We start from the raw sequence: 24,256 nt of genomic DNA, 5'->3' as shown, positions 1-24,256 counted from the left end.
CATGTAAGGCAGCAGACAGGGGTGCGATGGCATTTGTTAGGTTGTTTAGACGCTCCGTTTCCCGCCACTTTCCGCCAACCGCCCCTCGCAGAACTTTCACTTTCTCCGCCTCCCAACTGGCTACTCCCCAGCAAGGCCCCAATGATAATGGGCAACATAAAGTAAGCATCGAAGCCTCAATTGACCATAGTAGACTTTAATCTGAGACGATTTTTCAGGCACCTCCTTTCGCGGCCGTTAAACGGCCCCTAGCAAAGGTCTTTCTTGCCTCCTTCCTAACATATCAAATAATATATGTGATATGGCTACAGCTGGAAACCAGTGATGCCCAAGCCAACATGCAAAGTCTGTTATACTCCATTATACGGTGACTGGCGTATTCACTGATGAATATGTAGAGGAGCTGTCGACCCTCGAGAAGCAGGCGCGTGAGCTAGCTGCTACCAGAAACAAAAAGGAAGCCTAAATCCTAGGATCTATATTGCTATTTATCGGGGAAGCTTATTGTATATTATGGCGCGATCATCATGTATCCTTGATTGAATTGGAAAGGAAAATGCCCATGATCTTTTACATCGCAGCAGTCTTGCACTCTGGGTATTCAGAAGAAGAAGAAACCTTGAACCGCGCTATGAATCCTTTTTCCAGTTATAAGAACCCCAGACCATCGCCAATCATCTCCAAATCTTCGCGAATACTGTCGATATCAGCGCCTACGCGCCCTGCTATCTCTGCTTTTCGCTGCACCCCCATATTAAGCCACTTTAATAAAAGGTTTCCATCAACAACTCCCCGCCCGCCAAATCCATCACTCTCAACCGCTCGGTACGCTTTTGGGTTCAAGCCACAGGCATGCTCTATGGTTGTTCCAAGCTGGGATTGTAGTGCTGATAGCCGGCGGTATGTGTCTTCGCTCAGAGCAGTAATCACACCGATCGAGCCGGACTGGGATGTCACAAGTACTTGGTATGCTGCTGGGCCAGAGTCAATATCCATGCCGTCTTCAAGGTTAAGTGGCAGCTTTCTATGTTGGGGCAGTAGTGTCATTGTCGACGTAAAATTCCCTGTGTGGAAACGACTACGATGAAGGAGTCGATCACCTTTTGAAGATGCAGGGTCTAATAAAATGGTTTAGCGGCAGCACCAAATCTACGAAAGGATAACCAGGTATTTACCTTCCGGGTCGTATTCAAGAACATGTATAGTGCAGTCGTCATCGGCGACTAAGATATACAACCGTTGTGCATCCGGTAAAAATTCTGCGGCCATAACCTGAAGATACATGCTATCTTTACCAAAAAGCGTCAACTTATAGGGCTCTTCCTATAAAATCAAAACTAGTTAGTGATGCTAATCCTCTCCAATTGTAGGGGTGGGTTACGCACGGAATATCCAGTAAACCAAATCCCCTTAACAGCATCCCCCATTATACACAGACCTGTCCCCTTCAACTCTTTCAGAACATTGACGTAGCATTGCATATCCATAAATGCTACAGGAAGCAGGCTTCCGTCCTCTTTCAGCCCGCGAACTATACATTTTTGGCCTTGGGCTGCAATTAAGAATCCTTGCCCGCCAATGTTAGAAATTGCAGTGACAGCGCCTTTTACATCTTCCTTAGCAAAGAGCCGCAGCTTTTGGTTTGTTTCTGGATGTTCCGGATCCGGAGCCACATCTATTACTTCAAAGACATAGATAGACCCGCGAGGAGGAATATCCTCGCCTCGTACAATAGCAGTTCCGATTGCTATCATTTCTTTCATTTCATGGGTGGTTTCGGAAACTTCCATAGTGATGGCTTTGATACACATACCACGCTCAGCAGCACCGAGTTGGTATCTAACAATTTTCGTCAGATTATTACAATTAATATGTTATCTTGACTCGTATTCAAACTCACGTGTCAATAACAGACCATGTGCGAGGGCTAAGTAGCTTTATACACCCTGTATCTAGCTGAGGCATAAAAGAGATTTCTAAAAGGTCAGTTAGTATAACTATGAGGAAGGGTGCTAAACAACAGACATGCCTTCATTTCGCCATTCAGTATGCACCTCATCATCATCTGGAAGTTTGAAGTCTGTTTTATGGCAAGCTCCCAGTACATAAGTCTCTGATTTCGCCGCATACTCCAACAAGTCTATTTGCTCGCCCATATTTATCTTGCGCATAGCCCATGAGTTTTCTAACCGAACATTTCCAGGTAGCCTACACATTCGCACCATACTCTAACGAATTCTTGTTAGTCTCTTGTCAAACAAAAGTTGCCTTATTTCTTACACTTTTGTCGATATACGCAAATCCTCTCTCACAGGCGGGGATATGGAAGCTACTCAGTGAATGAACGGCTTTCCCTCTAAGTTTTAAAACATGCGGAGAGCTGGTGGATGACTTCATAATAAAACACGGATTGGGCCCTGGCATGAAAACCGTTTTATACCCGCAGAGATCTGGTAATACGCGAAGGGGATTAAAACGTGCAGGGCTTAGTTTATCCATATCTGGATCATATTTTGGTAGAAAATAGTTGGTAAGTTTCAAAAATCGCAGGTTCGATTCACCGGGGAGCAAGGGATAGTACGGTTGATAGATCGTAATGTCATCAGTGTTAGTACGAAGCTAAAATCTATAATCAGCGTAATGGTACTGGATAAGTAAAAGGTAAAATCATACTATCATATAGGGCTGTCGGCTAATCGAGTCTCCAAGATCAGCAATCAAGACTTCGGATAGCTTCTCGCGATAGGTGGCTCGTCGAGGTGGTGGCTCGCGTGATAGAATAGGGAGCAAAAGGTCGGCACCCTCCACAGTGCAAAGGGGTGTTGTAAGGTCCGGAAGAGAATATAACTTAGATAAAATCAGCTTAATCTTAGAGAGTCTCTAGCTTCAGACTCACAAATAGACTATTGTCTGCACGAAGAAGAGCCAAAATAACATTATCTGTTGCACTTTTATCCTGGCCCTTGGTATTAGGGATAAATGTGCGATATTTATCGAGGTATAAACAGCCTGAAAGCCATTTTCCCGAACTTAATATTCCTTCAATCCCAACTTCATCCAAGTCACCATTCTTGTCTGCCTGTAGAAGAAGAAGAGACTGGTCATCTCGAATAATAAGAAGATAGGGTTCCGCGAAACTAGTTCTAATCACGGAAAGCTCTCCGCTCACATCTTCATCCCAAACAGGGTATATTTGAGCCAACCCGAGATCTGTGCAGATAGTCAGTCGTTACTGAAATAGTGGAAAAATAAGGCCCTTCAACTCACCAACATCATAGCTCCTGACTTCCGACTTGAGCACTTGGATGACTCTTGTTCCACCTGCAAGGGTTCCAATATCAACAGTAACGTCTTCATTAGGATTGAAATCTGGCGCTTTTATTTCATCTATCCCATTATTTTCAACTGTATAAACAACAGATCGCTCTTTCCCCAACTCGGTAGATTTTGAAAAAATCAAATATTTATCGTAATTTCGTAGCGAGGTGTTTGTCGTGCCGGAATTTCCAACTTGCACAGACCATACACTATTAAGGTTATTCATCCTCATAGAATCTATAACGTATGGCTCCAATTCTCGCTTAAGAATAGCAAGTCCACCAGCGTTGCCGCACCCTTGAGTGACAATGAGATCTAAATCGGCGGATAAACCGGAAGAACTCTGGCTTTTGCGGCTACTAGGCGCTCCAGGAGGCTTTCCCAAGCTTATGCTCTTCATAGGTCCTAGATTTTGGAGTTTGTCGTGTGCGCGGAAAATAAACTCATCTTTTCTGTGTCCGTTTGTCTGCGGAGGAGTTTTTGTAGCCGAAAGGGGGTTTATGGGGGTAGAATACAGATCATCCTCATAAATATCATCATCTTCACCATCCAGCTCAGAACGATCTCCTGAAATATCGTCAGAGGACTCGGTTTTGTTTTTTTTTATCGATTGGGACGGCCTAGACCAGCCTATGAGAGTGGAATCGGCTGCTTCACTCCCAAAAAATATCTTTCCCCGCCCAATGCTCGCAGCGCATGATGACCCAGCCCTTAGTATTGAGCCCCCCGCTTCATCAGAAACCAAAAACACAGAGATCCCAGAAACAGACCGTCCATCCACCTTGAGCCGTATGATAGCCATCCTTCCATCGGCCAATGAAAGCAACATATCACCGCTCTCAGTACCAAGCTGCTCCACCACACAGCCTTCCAGACGTAACTCCAGGTCCGACTGGTCTGCCATCGAAAAGGCTGATGCTTGTCGGGCAAACTCGTTGACGCCAACAGCATTGGTCTTCCCAGCCTGGTCAACATGGATAAGCTCGTTAGAGCCAATCAAAAGGGCTCCGCCAATAGGCGGTGGTAGAGGAACCACTTTCCACAAATCGCTTGGTAATCGTGAGACCGTAATCAAAGTTGTAGATGCTCGCTGCTGCATATCAAGAGTAAACACAGCATATAAAACTATATCCTTCCGCTCATGCGATAGTGAGCATGATGTAGCAACACTTGAATACAGAATGCCAAAAGTAGGTTCTCTATATTCAAATAAAAATGCGAGATGTATTGGATGGGTCAAGGCAGGGTCCAGAGCAGTAAGTGGAAGGACGAAGGAAGACCCATAAGGAGTTTTGTGCATTGCCGCATTTTCAGGATTCGATTCTGCGCCACTACTATCGACTTTTTCAGGCTTCTCATCGTCTAGGTCCTGATCAAAATCGTCCATTACAAGGTCGTCGCCCGTCTGGTGAAAAGGAAGAATAGCGACGCTATGGATACCAAAGTTAAGAATAGCACATCTGCTACTGGGGTCAACAGCCAAAAGACTGGGGCAAAGCTTTAAATCTGGGGTCCACGGATTGCTATGCAGATCTTCTCTTTCGTAGTAATGGATGGAAATGGTCGATATTCCATGTTTCTCATGGTCCCATTGAACAAGGCTAAGTTTCGCGCTTCGAGTGGCTACCAATAATGCCTCTCCTCCGCTTTTTGAGTCGAGTATTTTGACTCGGCCCAATCCTGTTACTGTTCCAGAAAGGTCGTATTCAGCAATTAAGACCAATTTTGTAAATTGCTGTCTCTCAACTCGACTTTTGTCATCAGTGCCGGAAGATGAAGTAGTCCCGTAGGCAACATTGATTAGAGAAAACACTTGGAGTATCGATGTCTTTGCGACTATCAAATTGTTGGACACTGCTGAAAGGAATGGCAGGCAGAGAGCATGGGTCACTCCCGAGGGCGGAAGTAGCTCCGTGTAGCACTGCATGGTGAATCTGGGCACTGCGCAATTTCACTCCAATTTTCATGTTAGTTGTAGCCACAATTCTGCCCCATTTCAGCTCCTCCAATGTCTGTGTGAACAAGAAGTTGCTGCTGTGGAGGAGACTTTGATATTGACGAGCGCAGTCTAGCGCCAGTGCCGCAACAAAAGTTGCTGAGTCATTTATCAACTTGGATGACGACATTCGAGATCTGAATCAAGACCTCCATCCAGCCACTCGTTTCTCCAGACAACACTGTCATGCTGAACAATAACGCTTTGCGTTGGCAGAATTTATTATGGCGCTGCTTCAATCCACGCTCATTTGGATTGTATACGCCGTTGCAATCGTTATTCTCATCACTGTAGCTTCCACCTTTGTTTATATCTACCAGACCCCACGAGATCGCTCGGCTTCAGTAACGACTGTTTGCATATTTACTCTAACTGCCTTGTTGGCGACCGTCTTATTATTACCTGTTGATGTTGCGCTGGTCTCGTCCACAACCTCGTCAAAATATGGGAGGAGAAAAGATTGGGCATCCCAGAACGAGGTTGATAAAATTATATATTCGCTGACTGTGGTCTACTATTTCCTTTACTCGCTGGATGCCGTCCTTTGCCTTTTAGTAGTACCCTTTACATACTTCTGGTATGAGGAGTATGATGAAGTGGCACACGAGGAGGGGTGGCAAAGTACTGGCAAGCAGTTCTGTGGAGCTTTGAAATATACAATCGTATTCATAACTTTAACGATAATTTTGTTCCTGGTCGGCTTGTTTGTCCCTGTGGCAAAAGATCGAAATGGCGCCCATTTTGATTTAGATTACTTCAAAAAGTTATTGATGGAGAATCGTATGTTCTCGTGCTTTTCCGTTCCTTTTCTTTCCAAGTTAGGCACATGCTAATGGGACAACATTTAGATGGGGAGCGGGCTTTGACTTTTGCCCTTGGCCTTTTGATAGTGATAGGCATCATTGCCTATGTGATATACTCCTCAACGGGGCTCGCTTTTTTCCCAGTAACTTTTATCAAGTCTGCCCCATCGATTTCAAGCCCAGCGCTCAGTGCAAGCATTGAATCTCATTTAGAGAGCAACAACGAGCGCCAGCGTCAGCTCGAGGGCCGTTGCAGTGGCAACCCGGACCATCTTTCCTCCAAGGATAGAAGGGAACTCGACTCCTTAATTCGAGAAGAGCGAACGCTACGCCGCCGCAAGCGTCTAGCCGAGGCGGCTCGTGGCCAAGGGAGGAGCCATATTGTCAAGGCGTGGTACAAACTTGGCGCCATTTTCCGGCCAGTAAAACTCCTAGGAGGCCTTTGCTTTTTAGCGTTCTCCATTCTAATCTGGATTTCAATGCTTCTCACTTGTATCGACAAAGCAAAGAACTCTGTCTGTAAGGAAAAGTGCGGCTACATTCTCGGCAAAATTAATATCCCTAACCCTATCAATTGGTTACTCCTAAAATCTGCAATTGTTTTCCCCGCCGACTACGTTATTTTCATTATTCTGGTGCTATACTTGTTTACCAGCTCCATCGTCGGGATTGCCACAGTTGGCATTCGGTTTCTATGGATCAGAATATTTCAGATCAGAAAAGGGCATACATCGCCTCAAGCTCTCCTCCTTGCAACATCAATACTGACTCTGATCACTCTCGCCTTGAATTATTCAATTTCCATGATCGTTGTCCCTCAATATGCCACATATGGCCCGCAAACATTCTGTGATTATCCGTCCAAACAATTTACAGCCCTTCTTGACTGCTCGAAGCACAAGGAATACCTTAAGCCATGTTCCGAACTCGCGGACAACCCTGCCTCTAGATCTGTTTGCACCCCAAGCGTTGCCAGCACGTTTCTTAACCGTATTACCTTGAATTTCCCTTTCTTTGGCATTATCGATTTCTGGTCACAATTCTTCTTTCTAGGTGAGTGACATGCCAGTTTCTATGGTTGTTTTTGTAAGGTCTCTAATCGAATTATTCCGCCTAGGCTTATCTCTCATTATCTTCGTCACGGTACTGATCCGTGCCCCGAGACTTGATGAGCAGCAGATGGATGAAGATGCTGAGGAGGCTGAAGAAGAGGGGCTCCTTGCTGCCACAGGTAGGAGATTTGGTGCTACTTGGCAAGACATCACAGGCCGGATACATGATCAGCCAGGAAGATATGGATCTGGCTCTGCGGGACGTCGTACTCGAGATGATGAATGAGAAAAGTTTTTCAAAGTAATGTTTCTCTTTCTGATATCGGTACCGCTGTTATGTATAATATTCAAGGGCTTAGGAAGGATTTCTGTTCAAATGTAGAGGATCTCGGTTGGTAGAAAAGGGTACTAAAATGGGAGGACCGTGATGGAATCACACACAATTCCGGTTATGGGGCTATGCATAGCAGTGTATTCTATGAATTTGGGACCAATCCAGGCCATACATGGCGTTGACTCAAAGGTCTTCAATGCAATATTTATTCTTCAAGTACCCGAAATTGGAATTACCCGTTCGTCGTTCAAGCGCCGATGGGCGTTCTTTTATCGAATTCGACCGCTCGATGCTGCCTCTCCTCTTCCGACCCCTCAACAAGGTGCATCTCCTTCCAGCACCGTGAGCAGAAAAGCAACAAGTCGGGGCAGTCCAAGCATTTTAGATTGGCATTATCATTACATATGCAGCACCAACTAGGAGTTGATTCGCTGGACGTTGTAAAGATGTTCTTTTTCTTTGAATCTTTGTTCCGGTTTATGGGGTCCGCTGTAGGAACAGAAGGCAGAGCAAGAGAGCCGTCAGCAGCCTGGAGTTCCTTCTTAGTAAGATCTTGAGTGTTGTTAGTATGCGGACGGTCTGTCGGACTTTCTGGAGTGGGGATATCATGATCCAGCGAAGTTGGGGTCCGTAGTTTATCAAGGATCTTTCGAACGTAGTCCTCAGCTTCGGCATCGGCTTCCTTTTCCTCTAAGTCATGTTTGGGAGGAAGGCAGGGTGTTTCTAGTAGTTTAGTGATACTATCGTCTCCAGCTCTCAGAAGCTGATGTTGATGGTCAGAATGCGGCTGAAGATTAGAAGCAGATGATGAGAGTACAAATTTCTTCGCCTGGTCGACCAGACTGTTTATCTCATTCTCAGCTTCTAGCTCATATTCAAGTTTCCAATTTTCCCTGACTCGCAAGTCTGCTAGAAGATTTTCTACGTCTCCTTCTTGCTCGGGTACGGAATGCGATGATCTGAGGTAGGTGGGAGACCCTCCAAGGTCCCTGAACCGTGCAGACAATGGATCACCATCAATAGCATAAGAATAGTCCTCATCATCGGTATCAACATCATCAATTACCCCCCGTGGGATCCTACAAGCTGAGTCAATATCCAAAAGTGCATGGGTGTGGCGATGAGGCCGGTCAGAACCAACTAACTTTCCAAACTCCAACTGAACGGAAGAAGGTTTTAGGGCATTCAGGCGTTGGAGGAGACCATTATCGTCATCAGATGGCTGTTCGCCCATATTTATTGGATGCCAATAGTTATCTATTTCATATCCGCTATCATGGTGAATATACGTTCATTTGCCCAGCCTCGCGCCAGCCCACCAATACCCGAATGCTTGGCAGATGACATAAGACAACGACTGCCATCAATCGTCGCGCAGCAAAGCCAGCGCGCTCTCGAAGGCCTTTACCACATTCGCATCTAAAGGTCCATGGTTAGTATCGAATGGATATGTGATAAGGTGTCCGTCATACAGTGCTGCTTCTTGTCCTCCAGTCGATCCTCAGACGTTTGAACATAGTCCATCCTGGTTTTAAATCTGCAGTAACACGAAGCATTAAATCAAGAATTTGCTCTCTGAATAACCGTATACCGCACCTTTTGTAAGCCCTATCTTCGTCTGCAAACACTGTGGTTTGTGACCATGCGATAAAAACCTATCCTGAAAGTTAACACGCCAATAAACGAACGAATACATTCATAGACCACCCACCTCCAGTAAATCCGCAGTCTCTTTCTGTAAGGCATTTTCCATGTCGGACCTCTCGTCCATGGCTTCGATAAAACGCTCCTGAAGCTGTTCCCAGCTGCAGTTGCGAAGAGACTTTGCCATGGGATCCCATTTACCTGGTGTAGGGCTGAGTCGCTGCTCTAGATTTTCTGGCATTGATTTTTCATCATTCTGGTCTGAGCTGTTGCTGCTCTCTGAAGTGGTTGGGGCAGAGCCGCTTTTGGTGGTTGCTTTGGAACGCGATTGAGAGGCTTGAGGCATTTCGCCGGTTTTGGTTGAATTGCAGCAAGTATTAAAACAAGATCAATGGCCAGTTAAATGAAGTTTTTTTTCAATTTCTGCCTTTATGGATTAAAATTTTCCACCAAGCAAAGCAAGCACAATGTATGTTTAGCAATTAGTTGGTGTGTGGTGGCCGTTGTGGGTATCATGGAGTCGGGCAAGATGGCAACCTTGAGGGCACACCAGGGGAAAAGAGATCAGTGCAGAGTAGTTACTAACTAGTTAACTGATCGTCAGCTATACACATATATTGTAGTGCTGTCCTTCATTCATCAGTTAATGTCCGCCCACGAAAGTTAATTCAACCCAAAACTGCACGCCAACTGAAGTGAATACCAGATGGTGACAAAAACAGACAGGCAAACATGTCAAACAAGAAGACTTGATAGGGCTGAATACAGTTTAGTGCAAAACTCTCTACACATGTGACCTCATTGCAGCTCCATTAGGTACTCAGTAGGTACTTACTTTGGACGAATGAAAGTACGTCTTCCAGCTCTCACTCAACAAGGCGTTAGTTCATGCAATAACAATACACAAACAGTTGCTGTACCTGTTCACTTAGTCTCTAGGAAATTATCAGGCAGATTATGGAATCCTTGCCATACGAAAACCCACGTCAGGGCGATACTCCTTAAATGTCGTTGGCGTGCCACGTCTGCAGCTGTGAGCCCGACTCGCAGTTGTCATTTTACTGCCCAACATGCGCTCGGAACCAGCTGTACACCCTCCGTTTCGATCTCGCGAAGACGCTACTAGGCAAGGAGGCAGCGGGGCAAAAGATTGAGCAAGCAGTGAAAGATGCCACACAAGATCTCGGGCTGGTTCGCAGCCCTGTTCAGCCGGAACAACCACGGGGCGAGCGGTCCAAGATAACCGTTGAAACGTTGCGCACGCTCAAAATCCAGGCGGAAATTAGAAGCGAGAGCATACAGGTACAGATAGCCAAATTACGGAGGGAAATAGAGGGCGGCAAGCAGGAGATTGCGAAACGCCGGGCGGCGCTCGCCAAGCGACGGTCCGATGCGGAATCGGCGCGGTATCAGCTCCCTGACCGCCGGGCAACGACGGTAAATAATGTGCAGAAGGATATTAAGAAAACGGAGAATGCGTGGAATAGCCTTCATACGAAGACGGCGGAGTCAAGGATGTTTCTCTGTCGGGAGGTGGCCAGCCTGTATAATTTACGGCAGAAGAGCAGGAGAAAGAATGGGAAGATTATAACTACGTATTCCATAGGTGGGGTATATATCGTTGATCCCAGGGATATGAACAGTAAGTCAATAAGCGCTGGCGTCTTTCTGTTGAGCCTGAATAAACCTTTGATTGTGATATAGGTGCCAGCCCAGCTCAAATTACGACGTCACTCTCGCATATCGCACGACTCTTAGTTCTCGTTTCGCGGTACCTTGCGCTCCGTCTACCTGCGGAAATCACCTTACCTCATCGAGAATACCCCTTACCCACAATACTCGCTCCATCTTCATCATACATTGAAAAAGATATCCCATTCTCAGCAGTATCACCTTCAAGCTCTGTTACGCCGCGAAGTGCTGGAGCCCGGGCACCCCCACGGCCTCGCCCCCTCTTCCTGCAGCGAAATCTCCCTAAACTGGCGAAGGAAGATCCAGCTGGATATGCCCTTTTTATCGAGGCGGTGGCCCTTCTGGCGTGGGATGTATCGTGGATATGCCGGTCTCAAGGATTATATATTGGGAGTGAGTCGTGGGAGGATGTTTGCGATATGGGACAGAATTTGTGGCAGCTCCTCGTCGCACCTCCAGCGCTGGTAAAGGCGTTAGGCAGTCGTGACGGTGCAACAAAAGTCTCAAATGGCAAAGAGGCGACCCGAGGGCGTACGACATCGGCATCATTGCTGGGCCATTACTCGCATGGAACGGTTCATTCTTTCCTTGGGAATAACCAAGGACTGGAGTTCATGAAGACTTGGAAATTGCCGTCGTACATCAAGATCGCGGATAAGCTAAAATCGACTCTTCTGAGCGAGATGGCGACGGCGGAATGGGAAATTCTGGAGGAGGAAGAGTGGGAGGACGACCCTCGATTGCAGAAACAGGGCGAGCAGCCGAGTGGGCCTATCATTGTGGATGTCCCACCATCGAATCCGGAGAATGCGGGTGAGGAGGCGGGGAGGATCATAATGACGGCGTCCGCAATCGCCGACTCAGCGGATGCGCCGCAGGTATCCGTCACAACTCCAAACGACAAGGCAAAGGGGACCAAGGGCTGGACCAAGATCAACAGCCGCTGAGGTGTAGTCGCGCGAGGTCTCGATCTTTTTTCTGGCTCCACACCATGTAGGATGTACAGACTTTTCCCCTGGGGTCCAAACTCCGGGGCAACGGTCGCGGTGTTTGACGGATTGCGGAAGGCGGTAAACGCCTCATGGGATCCTCTTTGAGAACCGCAACAATCGGCATCAGCGGCCTCGGGAAGACTAAAACAGAGGGCGCAAGTCTGGCGGCGATGTTTGCGGTTCAGGCGCGCGCCAAGACAAAACGGTCTTTGGGCACGCCGACTGGCCACCACGTCTATCCCCGAGCCATTGGTCGGATCGATCGGTGTCTGGTGTTTTTTCGGTTTTTTTTTTTTTTTTTTTTTCTTGTGTTGGATCTTGATGGACTTGCGCAATTATTGTCGTGGTTTTGTGGTGGGGAGCGAACTGACATTTTTGTCTTTGTGGAACTTGGTGTGGGTTCCCTGGGCTGGGACCCTTCGGATGCCTGTGCTTACGATGGCGATTTATAGATCGTTTCTGGAAAAACTGTAGCTTGTTTGCAATCATATTGCATGCATAATATAGGTGTTTGGGAGATGGCTCCAGGCACGTTCTAGCCTTTGTGCTTGGGGGCTAGTGCATTTCATGCACTTGAACATGTCAATGCAAAATCCTACGGAGACCAGAGTAGTAACTAGTAGCATGGAGGGAAGCCGGCGGGAGGCTCTAGCTGCCGTGAATCTCTTTTCCTATGAGGTTCACAGAGCCAAGCAGGATGCATTGTGTCCATAGCTCCATGCTGCAGTGCAGTTGCACGGTCGAACCGCTAAACGGGAGCCGGTGGGAGTGTGAACGGGGGTGCAGTTGTGGATGAGGCTTGATTTTTTTTTTTTTTGCCCTTGTTTCTTCCTTTTTTCTTCTTTGTCCGCTGGCCGCGGCTCAGTGGCAAGGCGAGGCCTTTCCACTGCTATTTGTTTCTCCGTCTTGACTGTCAACAAGCCGCAAACAAAGGACCGCACGTGACGGCGTTCCAGCACTCGGGGCTGCAAAAATACGCTAGTAAAAGGCAAACGTTTGTTTCGGCCTTGGCAGGGGTGGTCTGTTTCAGCAGCTTTCACGTGCCGGTACCGCGCTAGTACGGTCTGGCTTACCTCCCAATCACCGCACACGGCAAGCCGCTAGGCCGCGAACGGGCAAGCGCAGGTTGCCGGATTTCAGGGGAACGCGCGGACGAACGAACGGGCAGAGGGAGCACCGGCGAGCGACGGGCGGGGTGGACGGAGGATAGCCGGGCACAGTACGTAGTTGGGCCATACGAAGAGCGACACACGCACCACCAGGCCGCGACAGCCCGCACGCCGCGGGGGGCTACGCATGTTGTATCCGTGGCCCAGCTCAATCTTGCCGTCCACCAACCACACGCCCGCACGCAGCGCCAGCAGATCCAGCGGTTCCTGGCCGCCAAGCCGTGGGCCCGCAGCCTCGCCAAGCCGCCCTCCTCCCGCGGCGTTTCCTTTTAATCTCCCGGCTCGCTCGCTCTCCTCGTCGACTTCTCTCCCTCTCTCTCTCTCTCTCTCTCTCTCGCTCATCCTGGTGAAGACGCTTGCTGCCACTCCTTTCGCGCTCTCTGCTGCGCCCTTCCACTCCTTACCACTGTCTGTCTGCTGTGCTCGTTGTCACTCCTTCAACAGCACCTCCTCCGTCTTCATTTCCATTGTCTTTGTGTGAAACTAAGCCTTCCAAACATTCACTCCCTGTAAGCGCGCCCCCTTTCTTCACGCTCCCCTCCCACACGGGTACCCCTTCACGCTCCTCTTCTCTCCTTCACTGCTGCATCTCGTCACTCGCTCTTTGTCGCTCACTTTCACTCTTTTGCCCTGTCTGTCGCTCTCTAATCTATATCCTCCCTTCGTTCCCATCTTCGTTTCGTTCTGATACTCTCTCTCGGCATTGCATTAACCTCATCCTTATTCCTGGCCAAGGGGTCTGGCACCATTCTAATCTAGACAAAAAGGTCTTTACTCCCCCACGCCTGACTCGTTCGTCATGCATTACAAACTCGCGATCGGAGCTGCTCTTGCGGCCTCCGTCACTTCTGTTGCCGCTCAGGCCTGTGACCCCGGCACCGCCAGGCAACTCGGGGGCAACTGGTATTGCAAACTCGTCGACTCCATCACCTACAACAACTTCGAGTCCTCCGGTTCCTACGATGAGATTACTGGCATGGACAACGGCCGTTGCACTTCTCAGAAGAAGGCCTACAGCGGCCCATTGGCTCCTTTGGACGGAGAGGTAGCCGCCCCAAACCAACTTCCAAATCCCCTAAGCTAATATCTCCAGATTTCCCTTCATTTCCGTGGTCCTCTCCGATTGAAGAAGGTTGCTTTCTACACCATGGGCAGCTCTGAGAAGCGTGAGGTGAAACCTAGCCTCCACTCCCGCCGCCATGGTCACGGCCACCTCCACCGCAAAACCGCGGAGAAGCGCGCCGTCGGCGACGTGGTGACTGCCACGATCGACGGCAAAGTTGTCCAATGGGTCAACAACTATGACGGTTCTAAGCCTGCTCCTTCTCCTCAGGCCGCTCCCGCTGGCGCTCCGGCTCCAGCTCCCGGTACTGACTCAGGCGCCATTAAGGGCAGTACACCCAAGGGTGATACCCGCAAGAAGACCCCATCAACCAATGTTGGCGCTGGTCAATGGGGCCGTCAGGCCATGTACGATGCCGAGAAGGGAACTGCCGATGGTCTCACTTTTCTCAACCACAAGGGTGGTCAGGGCTCCGGTGTTTTTGACATGTATGTCTATTCTGCCACGCCTCTCGGCTTTGTCACCCTGCTAACTTCGCTTTACAGGTCACTTGGAAACTCTCTTTCCTTTGCCTCTGAAGATGCCACCTCGGGTGCTGCCTCTCCCTGTGTCCTAAGGGATACTTTGTTAAGCGACAATCAGGAAATTGTCATCATGTCCGACAAGGAATGCAAGGGTAACGATTGTGGAACTGTTCGCCCTGGTACCGTTGCTTACCGTACGTACCATCCCTACTAAAACATAATATAAACATGGATACTAATGTTTCCCACAGATGGATTCAGCGGCGCAAGCAAGATTTTCCTTATGGAATTTTCGATGCCAATGAGTGGCAAGAAAGGCTTCAACGCGGATATGCCCGCTGTCTGGATGCTCAATGCCGCTATCCCTCGTACCTTACAGTACGGAAAGTCCGAATGTTCTTGCTGGAAATCTGGCTGTGGTGAATTCGACGTTTATGAAGTCCTCGACTCTGGAAACACCAAATGCAAGTCCACTCTTCATGGCAATCTCAAGGGTGGCGACAGCAACTACTTCAAACGCCCGACCGATAAGCCTGTTAAGATTGCTGTTTTCTTCAATCCTCTCACTAGCAGCGCTCACATTAAAAATTTGGACGATAGTTTTGAATTCGGCACATCCCTTGACTCGGCTGCTGTTGCCCAGTTCTCCCTAGAGGCTGCTCTTAGCTCTGTCTTCACTCTCGCTGCGTAAATGACCCCAGGATGGGAAAAATAGACTCAGATCACGCCGATTGGCCACGCGACATCTTGCACAACTATGGATGTTTGACAACAATGTTCCATCCTTGCCCTTTTGTGGCTGCTTCTCCCTACTTGGCATGGTCCAAGCCGGAGCAGTTGCAAATCAAGATGCAAGATAGTCATGTGTGACCAGTGTTGGCATTTCGTGAAGATGTTTGCAGAGCTGAGACCTATCTTTCCACTGCCAGATGCTTGCGTCTTTATTTATCTTCATGACTTACTTTCTGAAAAAACAGTGCAGTCAATCGGTGTTGCATGCTTAATTTTTATTGTACTTTACATTTGATTTCAATCACGGATATACTTCTGGGCAGGGGCGTGGGTTACTTTTTTTCATCGGGGAAATATTCTTTTTAACTTGAGGATTAACGAACAACAATTGATACTCTTGCAGCATAGTTAACTGTTTGCTTGCTGGGACTCATGTGTTGCCACCATGATGACAGTCCCTGGTGCCTGATTCAAGCTTGTCCTCCTGTGATACCCCTTACCACAGCAATCTCTGGATTTTAATACCATATTTGGTGCTTTAAATCAAATGCTTTATAGTTGATAATGTTTCACGCCGAGCTTTATTTGGATTCTGACTGTTACAGTCCGTAGTGCAGCCGTTCCAACCCCCTCGTATTGCAGTCCAAGCTTCATGCATGGCGTTAGGTTGTCGCAGTTTAACTATTTGGAGGCTGGTGGCTGGGCCGCAGCATCAAATCTGCCGCGATTCTCAACGTTCGAGACTGTTCTTCGAGTTGATCCATTTGCTTTTGTGTTTCATACAACGATCTGACTAGAGACATTGGGACATACTTTCACGTCGCTTTCTTTTCGATTCCAAGATTGGGTGAGCGCGCCGCTTTCTGGCGGATAATGATCACCTTTCAGGTCCCAATACGCGTGTTGTCGCGAAAATATCATCTGTACTCAATCCTTCCATTCCTCTCTCGAAGACTCTCCTCCACGACATCTCAAGCTGCGCCAAGCAGTGAATCGCATGAAGACTTCTTCCGGTATACCACGGGTCGCTGGCTCTGGAATGAAGAGGAGCAACTCCGCCAGCGCTATCGCAGGTTTAATGTCTGTGAACTACAAAAGGTGGCTGCCCAGGCACTGGGTCGCAGTTTGTCCTCCGCGTCGTCAACGCGTCATTGCGTGGAAATGAAGAAGATCGCAGAAGGTAATTATTACAAGGTATTTCGCTTGCAAATGGATGACGGCAGGGCGGTCATGGCGAGAATTCCTCATCCGAATGTACGACCTGTCATGTATGCGATGGCGTCGGAAGTTGCGATGGTGGACTTTGTGAGCTTCATCTGGCTTTCTATTGCCTTGTTTCCATTCTTGGCTTGAGTGCTAAAGACGCGTTCTAGGCTCGATCCGTGCTGGGTATACCCGTGCCCAAGGTTCTAGAGTGGAAAGCGTCTCTTCATGGCAATCCTGTGGAAGCTGAGTATATTATTATGGAGGAGGCGGAGGGTACGCTCTTGTCTGATGGATGGCATACCATGAAGCCTGCTGAGAGAGAGAGCATCATTGATGGGATTGTGGAGGTGCAACAGAAGCTCGTTTCGGTTGCTTTGAATCTGTATGCATATGCTATCGTTCCCTATGTCTCTAATTTATACTGACACGGCATTGAGCTCTGGGCCTCTCTATTTTGCAAACAGCGGGTTTCAGGGATGTTCGGCTGCAGAGATTATCGCTGGTGGCTCGCCATCTGCCAGAGAAATAGTCAAAGACCGGTTCGTCATAGGACCAACTGTCGATGCGTCTTACTGGGAAAAAGAGAGGGCATCCATGCCTATTGATCGTGGACCATGTGAGATATTTAGCTCCGAGGGAAATGTACCATTCAAAAAAGGAAGTATATTCTAAATGATTTGGCCAGGGAAGTCAGCTGAAGACTACGCCAAAGCCATCGCGTATCGCGAGATATCATGGATTACGCGGCATGCTAAGGACAATCCACTTGATCCACACTACACATACGAAGCAGCCCAGACTTCGCCAGAAGCCCATATTGAATTACTTGAGCGATACATGTCTGTTATAGGAATGCTCATTCCCAAACAGGCTGATTTTACCAGGTCTACGCTTTGGCATTCTGGGTTCAATCATGACAATTTATTTGTGAATAACGGTAAGATATCAAGCGTGGTGGATTGGCACCGCGGTGGCATTTTACCCTTGATTTTCCAGGCCGATATTCCACCGCTGGTGAAATATTGGGGGGAAAAGGTACTGAAGCGCCCTGAGAACTTCGCTGAGCTCAACCAAGATGAAAAAGATAAGGTGCTGAAGCAAATATCGTCAAGCACCAGGCAGGAATATTACAAAATGCAAACCGCTTTGGAAAATCCTCTTGTGGCACGTGTGCTCGAGATACCTCAACTACAAATGATACGGTATCTGACAACACTTGCAAGTGATTCATGGACCCACGAGAGCGGGATTCTCAAGCTCCGCGAGGTCCTCCTGAAAGTTATGAGGTAAAAAAAATCTGGCAGCAACCAAACATTCATATGTATCTGATTGCTGAATCTTCATTATAGACGCTGGGACCAATTCAATCTGAAAACGTCATGCCCATATCATTTCTTAGACACTGATATCGAACAGCACCTCAAAGCTGGGGAAAACTTCAATGCATCTCAAGACTTCTGGGAGTCTCTGGATGGTATCGTCGGTCGGGATGGATTCACGTGGCACCACTATTTTGATGCTGCAGCGTAAAATGGGTTTGAAGGATCTGAGTGGCAAGGAGAGAGAAGAGTTGGATTATTGGACACACTGGGTGATTGATCGCCAACGAGAGAGAGAAGAGAAAAAAGAGGAAGAGGCAAGAAAAAAGTAACACTATACGTTGGTATGCCCACAATGAACTCGTCATTCAAGATATTAGAATATGCAGCTGACCTTCTGCTTGCTTGGTCAAGTCACATTATACATCTAGCAGAGTAGGGAAAGGACCTGGGATTTATATTTCAAAGAAAGGGCCGATCCGTTGGACCAAGTGGCTCGTTCATTTCACACATGAATCAGGCGCTCGCGGTGGCACCTTTTGATCTATATACACTCTCGGCGCCTCTTGAGTTTTGGAAGGAGTGGCTGGGCGCTGCCTGCTGCTTCCTATTTCTCAAAAACGAAGTCACGATGGGCATGAAGAAGGAGCCACCCAACAGTTGTACCTTCCTTACTCATATTAGGAAAGCATGACCGTGTATAGGGAAAGCGCCATTGAGTTCTTTCCTATTTCGAAAATAGAAAGCGCAGTCTAATGGTTGCGCCTTTCGTATATAGGGACACGCCTTCCAGGTTTGAACTAGGAAAGCACAACAAGCATTCCTTGCCTTTGATAAAAAGGCATGATGGGCCTGGGGAAGGAGCAACCCAACAGTTGTACCTTCCTAACCCAAACTAAGAAAGCATGACTGTATAAGGAAAGAGCAATACAAGCTCTCTCTTAAAACAGCAAGAGCAGCCCAATGGTTGCACTTTCCATAGATAAAAATGCGTCTGTCAGATTTCAATCAGGAAAGTGTGATGAGTGTTCCTTCCCAATTTGAAAATGGAAATGAGGAAGGTGCAACTATTCGGTTGCACCTTCCTATTTCCAACAAGGAAAGTCTGACTACGTATAAGGAAAGCGCGATGCAATTTCTTTCCTTAAACAGAAAGAGCCACCAAAGCGTCGTACCTTCCATATATAGGGATGGACCTGCCAAAATTGAACAAGGAAAGTGCAATGGGTGTTCCTTCCTAGCTTGAAAATGGAAAGTACGATTTACATAAGGAAGGAGCTACCCAACGGTTGTGGCTTCCCTTGAACGTACATTCAAATTAGTGGGACGCGATCATGTATTGAAACAGGACGATACGTCATTCCTTCAAGCCCTTCCTACTTTCAATCAGATTGTACCTTATACAAATTTGTAGCTCTCAAATTGAAAGCAGAAAGGCATGACGGTTGTTAATAGTATTTTCAAAACAAAAGAGAATAACAAAGTTGAAGAAGTAACAAACTGTCAAATCATTTCTTCTTTATATATCTTCATATCAGCAAGATATGATGGGTATCTATTTCTGTTTGTGAAAGTAGCAACTGTTAGATTGTGCCTTCCCTCGCATTAATACCTTCCAAATTCAAATCAGGGAGGTGCAATGGATGTTCCTCCATATTTCTGCAAATAGAGACTACCACAGAGTCCAGACAAGAGGAAAGAGCATCTCAACAAGCTTACCTTCTTAATTCGATCCAGGAAGGTACGGTCGGGCATTGGGAAGGAGCGATGGGTGCTTCCCTAGAGACGGAAAGAGTAATCCAACGTTCGTGGCTGGATAACGAAGGAGTGGTTCCATTCTAGGAAAACACAATCGGAGTTCCTTCCCGGGTGAAAAGAGCAAAAGGGCTTGGTGGGGACCCCGTTGAGGAAGGAAGAAGAGTCTAGCAAACATTGCCATACATAGATGGGTGATGCGTAGTACCACCAATTCTTCAGAAGCTTCTGCACCGTAGAGCCATACTACAGCCAGACGAGTCCTTCCTGTATCCAGAGCTGCCGTTCAAGAGTTTTGCGCTAACAGGACCTTTTAACATTTGCGCGGCGTCGGTTCCTGATCCAGGAATCTGGCACCAATGGCGTGGGCACTGGTGATCTCTACATGTGCCAATCCTTCAGAGGCTGACGCACCAGAAAGATTACCTAAGCATCGGGCCGAGAACCATCCCCGGCCAGCGCGCCAGCAGGCCAACAAACCAATTTGCTATGTAGTTCACAGGTAGCGCACTCCTAAGGGACAACTCCCGTTCACGGTTCCAGCGTTGAATTCGACTCTCGCGTCGCTTGCGAGAGAAGTTCTTTTCCGCGTTTCAGGTGATTCAGCCTGCGCTCTGATCTCAACCTCGCCAACCCATTCCCCTCTACCGTTCGGTTTCATGCATGACAACTATTTCTACGACGAAAGCTGCTTTGCTGAGCTTAGTAGCCTGCTAGGCTAAAGGGGCTCGTTTTCGTCCAAAGGTGATGGGTATATCGACTGGGAAACGCATTGTTTTATGAGCCTCGAGCACGGCGGGAAATGCTTACCACAATGTCTGAAGGTGCGCATGCTGCTACACCACATGCAGATTTCTCACCTAATTCCTTATAATCTTTCCAATATAGAGCTTTTCCTCGCCGACGTACCACTCTCTCTTTTACAGACCGAGCTGAATCGGCGGAGTTTCGATGTGCGCCCACATGGAGCGACGCCTCGCGACACCACCACACGGCCTGCCTGTGGTAGTACGACCCGATCAGGGTCCTACAATACCCCAATTCATGTCTTCGCTGTGTTCCTTATATTTACCGTGAGTACATTAGGTACGGCACACGAAGTTTTATCACTCACATGCGTCAAATGCTAATATGGATTCTAATACAGCGTGCTCCTTTCCTATAATCGCCCGGCGGTTCCCTCGCTTGCCCATTCCACGCCGTTTTCTCTTCTTGTCGAGACACTTTGGTACAGGCGTTCTTATTGCTACTGCGTTTGTACATTTGCTCCCTACGGCGTTCGTCTCGTTGACGAATCCATGTCTGCCGCGCTTTTGGAATCGAGGCTACCCGGCAACAGCTGGGCTAGTAGCTATGATTGCTGTGTTGTTAGTGGTTACTATCGAAATGATTTTCGCAATGCGAGGTGCGGGTCACGTTCATGGAAGTGAATACGATACCCTAATCGAAGAAGTCTCCCGTAACCACGATTACGAGAATTTAGATGGGAGGCACAGCAGTGAGAACTTGGTCTCACAACCCTCAGATTCACGGCGAGGAAAAGGCAGGCCATCTCGGTTACATACAATTTCAACCTCGTCGGGAGAGTACATCACGGGCGAGACTAGCCCGACACCAGAAAACAATAATAATCAGCCTCAGTCGGGTGAAGAAGATCTCCAACTTGAGGAACTCGAGCCATACCCCGACGATACTTTTGAGTTTAACGATTCTCAGTCTAGCGGTGTTGTCACTCCCCAATCCCACAGTCATCAACACCATCATGTCCATTTTGATACATCGAAGGCTTTAAACCCGCAGAAACAACTTTTGCAATGCCTGCTACTCGAGGCCGGCATTCTTTTTCACAGCATCTTTATTGGTATGGCGCTTAGTGTCGCCACCGGCGCAAATTTTATCGTTTTGCTTGTCGCCATATCCTTCCATCAAACCTTTGAAGGGTTTGCCCTTGGTGCAAGGATAGCGTCTCTAATACCAGACTTGTTTTCTGCTTCGTCGCCGAAACCTTGGCTCATGGCATTGGCTTATGGGACAACTACTCCAATCGGCCAGGCCATCGGGCTTGGGCTGCACACTTTGTATGACCCTGCCAGCGAAACTGGCCTTTTGACCGTGGGAATGACGAACGCCTTTAGCAGCGGGCTACTGCTCTTTGCGGGATTAGTAGAGCTGTTGGCTGAGGACTTTCTGAGTGATAGAAGCTATGAGACATTACGAGGCAGAAACAGAATTGAAGCGTGCCTTGCTGTTGCAGGGGGTGCGGCACTGATGGCGTTGGTCGGCGCATTTGCTTAACTTTGAATATTTCGCACATGGAGTGGTTTATTAGATAAATCAATGTTTACTTTTTCTGCATATATTAGGTATACTTGTTTATGCCCTAATTTAGTTCTAGGAGAAATGAATCAAGTTCATTGAAGTCCAATTAAAAAGGTCTGAGATATCGTATACACTTTTTCGTCTTTATCAATCTAACATCAGACATAATAGTCATTTCATCATGGAAAATATATCCGTGTATCAATGCTGGACATCACATTTTGAGAGATCGTACAGCAAAAAAGAACAATCTTACTGCAAATATTCAATAACCATTGCACTGGCTCCACCACCACCATTGCAGATACCAGCGCAGCCGAGCTTACCCTTCTTCTGTCGCAACACACCCAATAGAGTGGTAAGAATACGGGCGCCGCTTGCACCAAGAGGGTGGCCAATGGCAACAGCACCACCGTGAAGATTAACTTTATCCTCATTAAGGCCAAGGAGCTTCATATTAGCCAGCGCGACAACGCTAAATGCCTCGTTGATCTCAAATGCATCAATCGCAGATTGCTCAACGCCAGCGTGCTTGAGAGCCTTAGGAATAGCCAAAGACGGGGCAGTCGTGAATTTGCTAGACTGTTTGGCAGCATCAGCCCAGCCGAGAATTTTGGCGAGGGGCTTAATATTAAGTTCTTTCAACTTGGATTCGGAGACAAGAACGATGGCAGCAGCGCCGTCGTTGAGAGGAGAGGAGTTGGGGGCGGTGACAGTGCCGGTGTTGGGGATAAAGGCGGGTTTAATAGCCCGGAGCTTTTCGTGGTGCAGCTAGGATAGTTATGTCAGAGTGAAGGCGCATGCGCTTAGGAGGGCCAAAATTTGACTCACATTTTTTGGCTCCTCGTCCTTGTCAACAATGGTAGCCGGCTTGCCCCTGACACCAGGGATTTCGACGGGCGCGATCTCAAAATCGAAAAGCCCGGCTTTTTGGGCTGCCTGTGCACGTTCATAAGTATGAATAGCATAGTCATCCTGCTGTTGTCGGTTGAAACCATGGTCCTCAGCACATTCCTCGGCTTGAAGCCCCATAATTTCTTGCTTCCAAGCGTCGGTGAGTCCATCCTTCATGATGCCATCGATCAGGGTTTGATTGCCATATTTGGCGCCAGTTCGCATATTGGGGATATAATGGGGCGCATTAGACATGGATTCGGTTCCACCAGCAACAATAATGTCGGCATTCCCGGTGATAATTGTTTGGGCTCCGAGGGCCACGGCTTTCATTCCGGAGGCGCATACTTTGTTAAGGGTGGTGCAGATGGTCGAGTCGGAGAGGCCAGCACCGAGCGCACACTGCCTGGCAGGGTTCTGTCCAACACTGTGGGAAAATAGTTAACCATGATACCTCAAGTAAAAGATAGTGGGTTGCCAAGTGATTTTTGGAGGGGGAGGAAGGGGAGAGCTGCTGACTTTCCAGAAATGACGTTTCCAAAGAACACCTCTTCGACATCTTCAGGTTTGATTTCAGGGACGCGTTGGAGCGCGGCTAGAAGCATTGGAATAAGACCTTAGCGGAACTTCGCTTCGAAATACTCAAGCTTGCAGAGGTCTTTCATACCCTTGATCGCATGGGATCCCAACTGAGGGGCAGTCAGGCTGGATAGAGCTCTGTAGACATATTTATTAGCATAACCAAGGTTCGCCTTGAAAATTGATAAACTCCATCCTGTTGAAGTCTCGTAGACTAGCTACAAGATGAAACTAAAGCTATCAAATAAATTGCTGGGGGCTCAGTCGACTTACCCTAGAAATGAGCCAACGGGGGTCCGTGCAACGGAAACAATGTAGACGGGTGGGCGAGAAGACATGTTTGCTCTAGAGCACAATGAACGCAAGGTCAACAAAGACAGGAAGCGGTTTGCTTTCTAGAACAGTAGTGGACGAAGTTCCCTTTTGCAGAAGTGAATGCAGCTTTGTTGGGATGAGAAAGTCCGCGAGCGAATTTGAATGGTGGGAGCTTATCGTCGCCGGGATCGACAGTAGCTAATTAACTACGGAGTATATGCACAGAGATGTCTGTATGGAGTAAATGCGCCGATAGCGGCAACTCTAAAAGGCAAAAGCTGCTTGTCCAGCAATTCTGTTCTCGTTTGGGCGTATGAGGCGGATTTCCAGTCGCAAATAATGCAGAATCAGCCGCTTACATCTAATTAACCATCAGCAGAGCAGCGTATTTATGGAACGTCAGCTGTGAATCGTATTGTCAATGAGCTGACAGCCATTTAGGTTTAGCGCCGGAACCTTCGCAGCCCCGGGCGATGTATAATCCGAGGGGGTGTATTACATAATCTTCATTTGTTAAAGCTATTGAAGAGCTGCGCAGACTCAAAGGCTA

At 47.8% G+C, this 24,256-nt stretch overlaps 9 protein-coding genes across 9 annotated transcripts; 5 read left to right on the top strand and 4 right to left on the bottom strand.

Moving 5' to 3' along the window:
- Positions 1 to 648: 648 nt before the first annotated feature.
- CFT1 (mRNA cleavage and polyadenylation factor subunit) lies at positions 649 to 5,245 on the bottom strand (the record flags this gene model as incomplete). The annotated part of the gene is made up of 9 exons (XM_049252783.1): positions 649 to 1,118; positions 1,176 to 1,323; positions 1,386 to 1,839; positions 1,901 to 1,927; positions 2,026 to 2,228; positions 2,281 to 2,619; positions 2,674 to 2,847; positions 2,897 to 3,210; positions 3,268 to 5,245. The coding sequence occupies 9 exons, from the start codon at positions 5,243 to 5,245 to the stop codon at positions 649 to 651; spliced, it is 4,107 nt and encodes a 1,368-aa protein (XP_049108282.1).
- A 293-nt stretch (positions 5,246 to 5,538) lies between these two features.
- LOZ57_003734 (uncharacterized protein) lies at positions 5,539 to 7,455 on the top strand (the record flags this gene model as incomplete). Its single annotated transcript, XM_049252782.1, has 3 exons — positions 5,539 to 6,094; positions 6,163 to 7,170; positions 7,235 to 7,455. 3 exons carry the CDS (start codon positions 5,539 to 5,541, stop codon positions 7,453 to 7,455), a joined length of 1,785 nt encoding a protein of 594 aa, XP_049108281.1.
- Positions 7,456 to 7,750: 295 nt separating this feature from the next.
- On the bottom strand, positions 7,751 to 8,737 carry LOZ57_003733 (uncharacterized protein; the record flags this gene model as incomplete). Its single annotated transcript, XM_049252781.1, has 2 exons — positions 7,751 to 8,582; positions 8,649 to 8,737. 2 exons carry the CDS (start codon positions 8,735 to 8,737, stop codon positions 7,751 to 7,753), a joined length of 921 nt encoding a protein of 306 aa, XP_049108280.1.
- Positions 8,738 to 8,907: 170 nt separating this feature from the next.
- LOZ57_003732 (uncharacterized protein) lies at positions 8,908 to 9,493 on the bottom strand (the record flags this gene model as incomplete). Its single annotated transcript, XM_049252780.1, has 3 exons — positions 8,908 to 8,922; positions 8,976 to 9,158; positions 9,215 to 9,493. 3 exons carry the CDS (start codon positions 9,491 to 9,493, stop codon positions 8,908 to 8,910), a joined length of 477 nt encoding a protein of 158 aa, XP_049108279.1.
- Positions 9,494 to 10,152: 659 nt separating this feature from the next.
- On the top strand, positions 10,153 to 11,786 carry LOZ57_003731 (uncharacterized protein; the record flags this gene model as incomplete). The annotated part of the gene is made up of 2 exons (XM_049252779.1): positions 10,153 to 10,789; positions 10,852 to 11,786. 2 exons carry the CDS (start codon positions 10,153 to 10,155, stop codon positions 11,784 to 11,786), a joined length of 1,572 nt encoding a protein of 523 aa, XP_049108278.1.
- A 2,013-nt stretch (positions 11,787 to 13,799) lies between these two features.
- TOS1 (target of Sbf) lies at positions 13,800 to 15,278 on the top strand (the record flags this gene model as incomplete). The annotated part of the gene is made up of 4 exons (XM_049252778.1): positions 13,800 to 14,045; positions 14,094 to 14,551; positions 14,609 to 14,781; positions 14,839 to 15,278. 4 exons carry the CDS (start codon positions 13,800 to 13,802, stop codon positions 15,276 to 15,278), a joined length of 1,317 nt encoding a protein of 438 aa, XP_049108277.1.
- Positions 15,279 to 16,192: 914 nt separating this feature from the next.
- Positions 16,193 to 18,055, top strand: AIM9_2 (Phosphotransferase enzyme; the record flags this gene model as incomplete). Its single annotated transcript, XM_049252777.1, has 5 exons — positions 16,193 to 16,624; positions 16,693 to 16,907; positions 16,963 to 17,141; positions 17,211 to 17,811; positions 17,875 to 18,055. 5 exons carry the CDS (start codon positions 16,193 to 16,195, stop codon positions 18,053 to 18,055), a joined length of 1,608 nt encoding a protein of 535 aa, XP_049108276.1.
- A 2,358-nt stretch (positions 18,056 to 20,413) lies between these two features.
- Positions 20,414 to 21,894, top strand: LOZ57_003728 (uncharacterized protein; the record flags this gene model as incomplete). Its single annotated transcript, XM_049252776.1, has 3 exons — positions 20,414 to 20,423; positions 20,488 to 20,685; positions 20,747 to 21,894. The coding sequence occupies 3 exons, from the start codon at positions 20,414 to 20,416 to the stop codon at positions 21,892 to 21,894; spliced, it is 1,356 nt and encodes a 451-aa protein (XP_049108275.1).
- Positions 21,895 to 22,170: 276 nt separating this feature from the next.
- On the bottom strand, positions 22,171 to 23,729 carry ERG10 (erg10, acetyl-CoA C-acetyltransferase; the record flags this gene model as incomplete). The annotated part of the gene is made up of 5 exons (XM_049252775.1): positions 22,171 to 22,689; positions 22,750 to 23,239; positions 23,332 to 23,407; positions 23,480 to 23,529; positions 23,665 to 23,729. 5 exons carry the CDS (start codon positions 23,727 to 23,729, stop codon positions 22,171 to 22,173), a joined length of 1,200 nt encoding a protein of 399 aa, XP_049108274.1.
- Between the last annotated feature and the right edge of the window lie 527 nt (positions 23,730 to 24,256).

Source organism: Ophidiomyces ophidiicola (assembly GCF_022830035.1).
Source record: "Ophidiomyces ophidiicola strain CBS 122913 chromosome Unknown scaffold_13, whole genome shotgun sequence".
Lineage (NCBI taxonomy): Eukaryota > Fungi > Ascomycota > Eurotiomycetes > Onygenales > Onygenaceae > Ophidiomyces > Ophidiomyces ophidiicola.
Note: the sequence above shows the minus strand (reverse complement) of the source record. Positions and strands in the feature narration are given on the sequence as shown.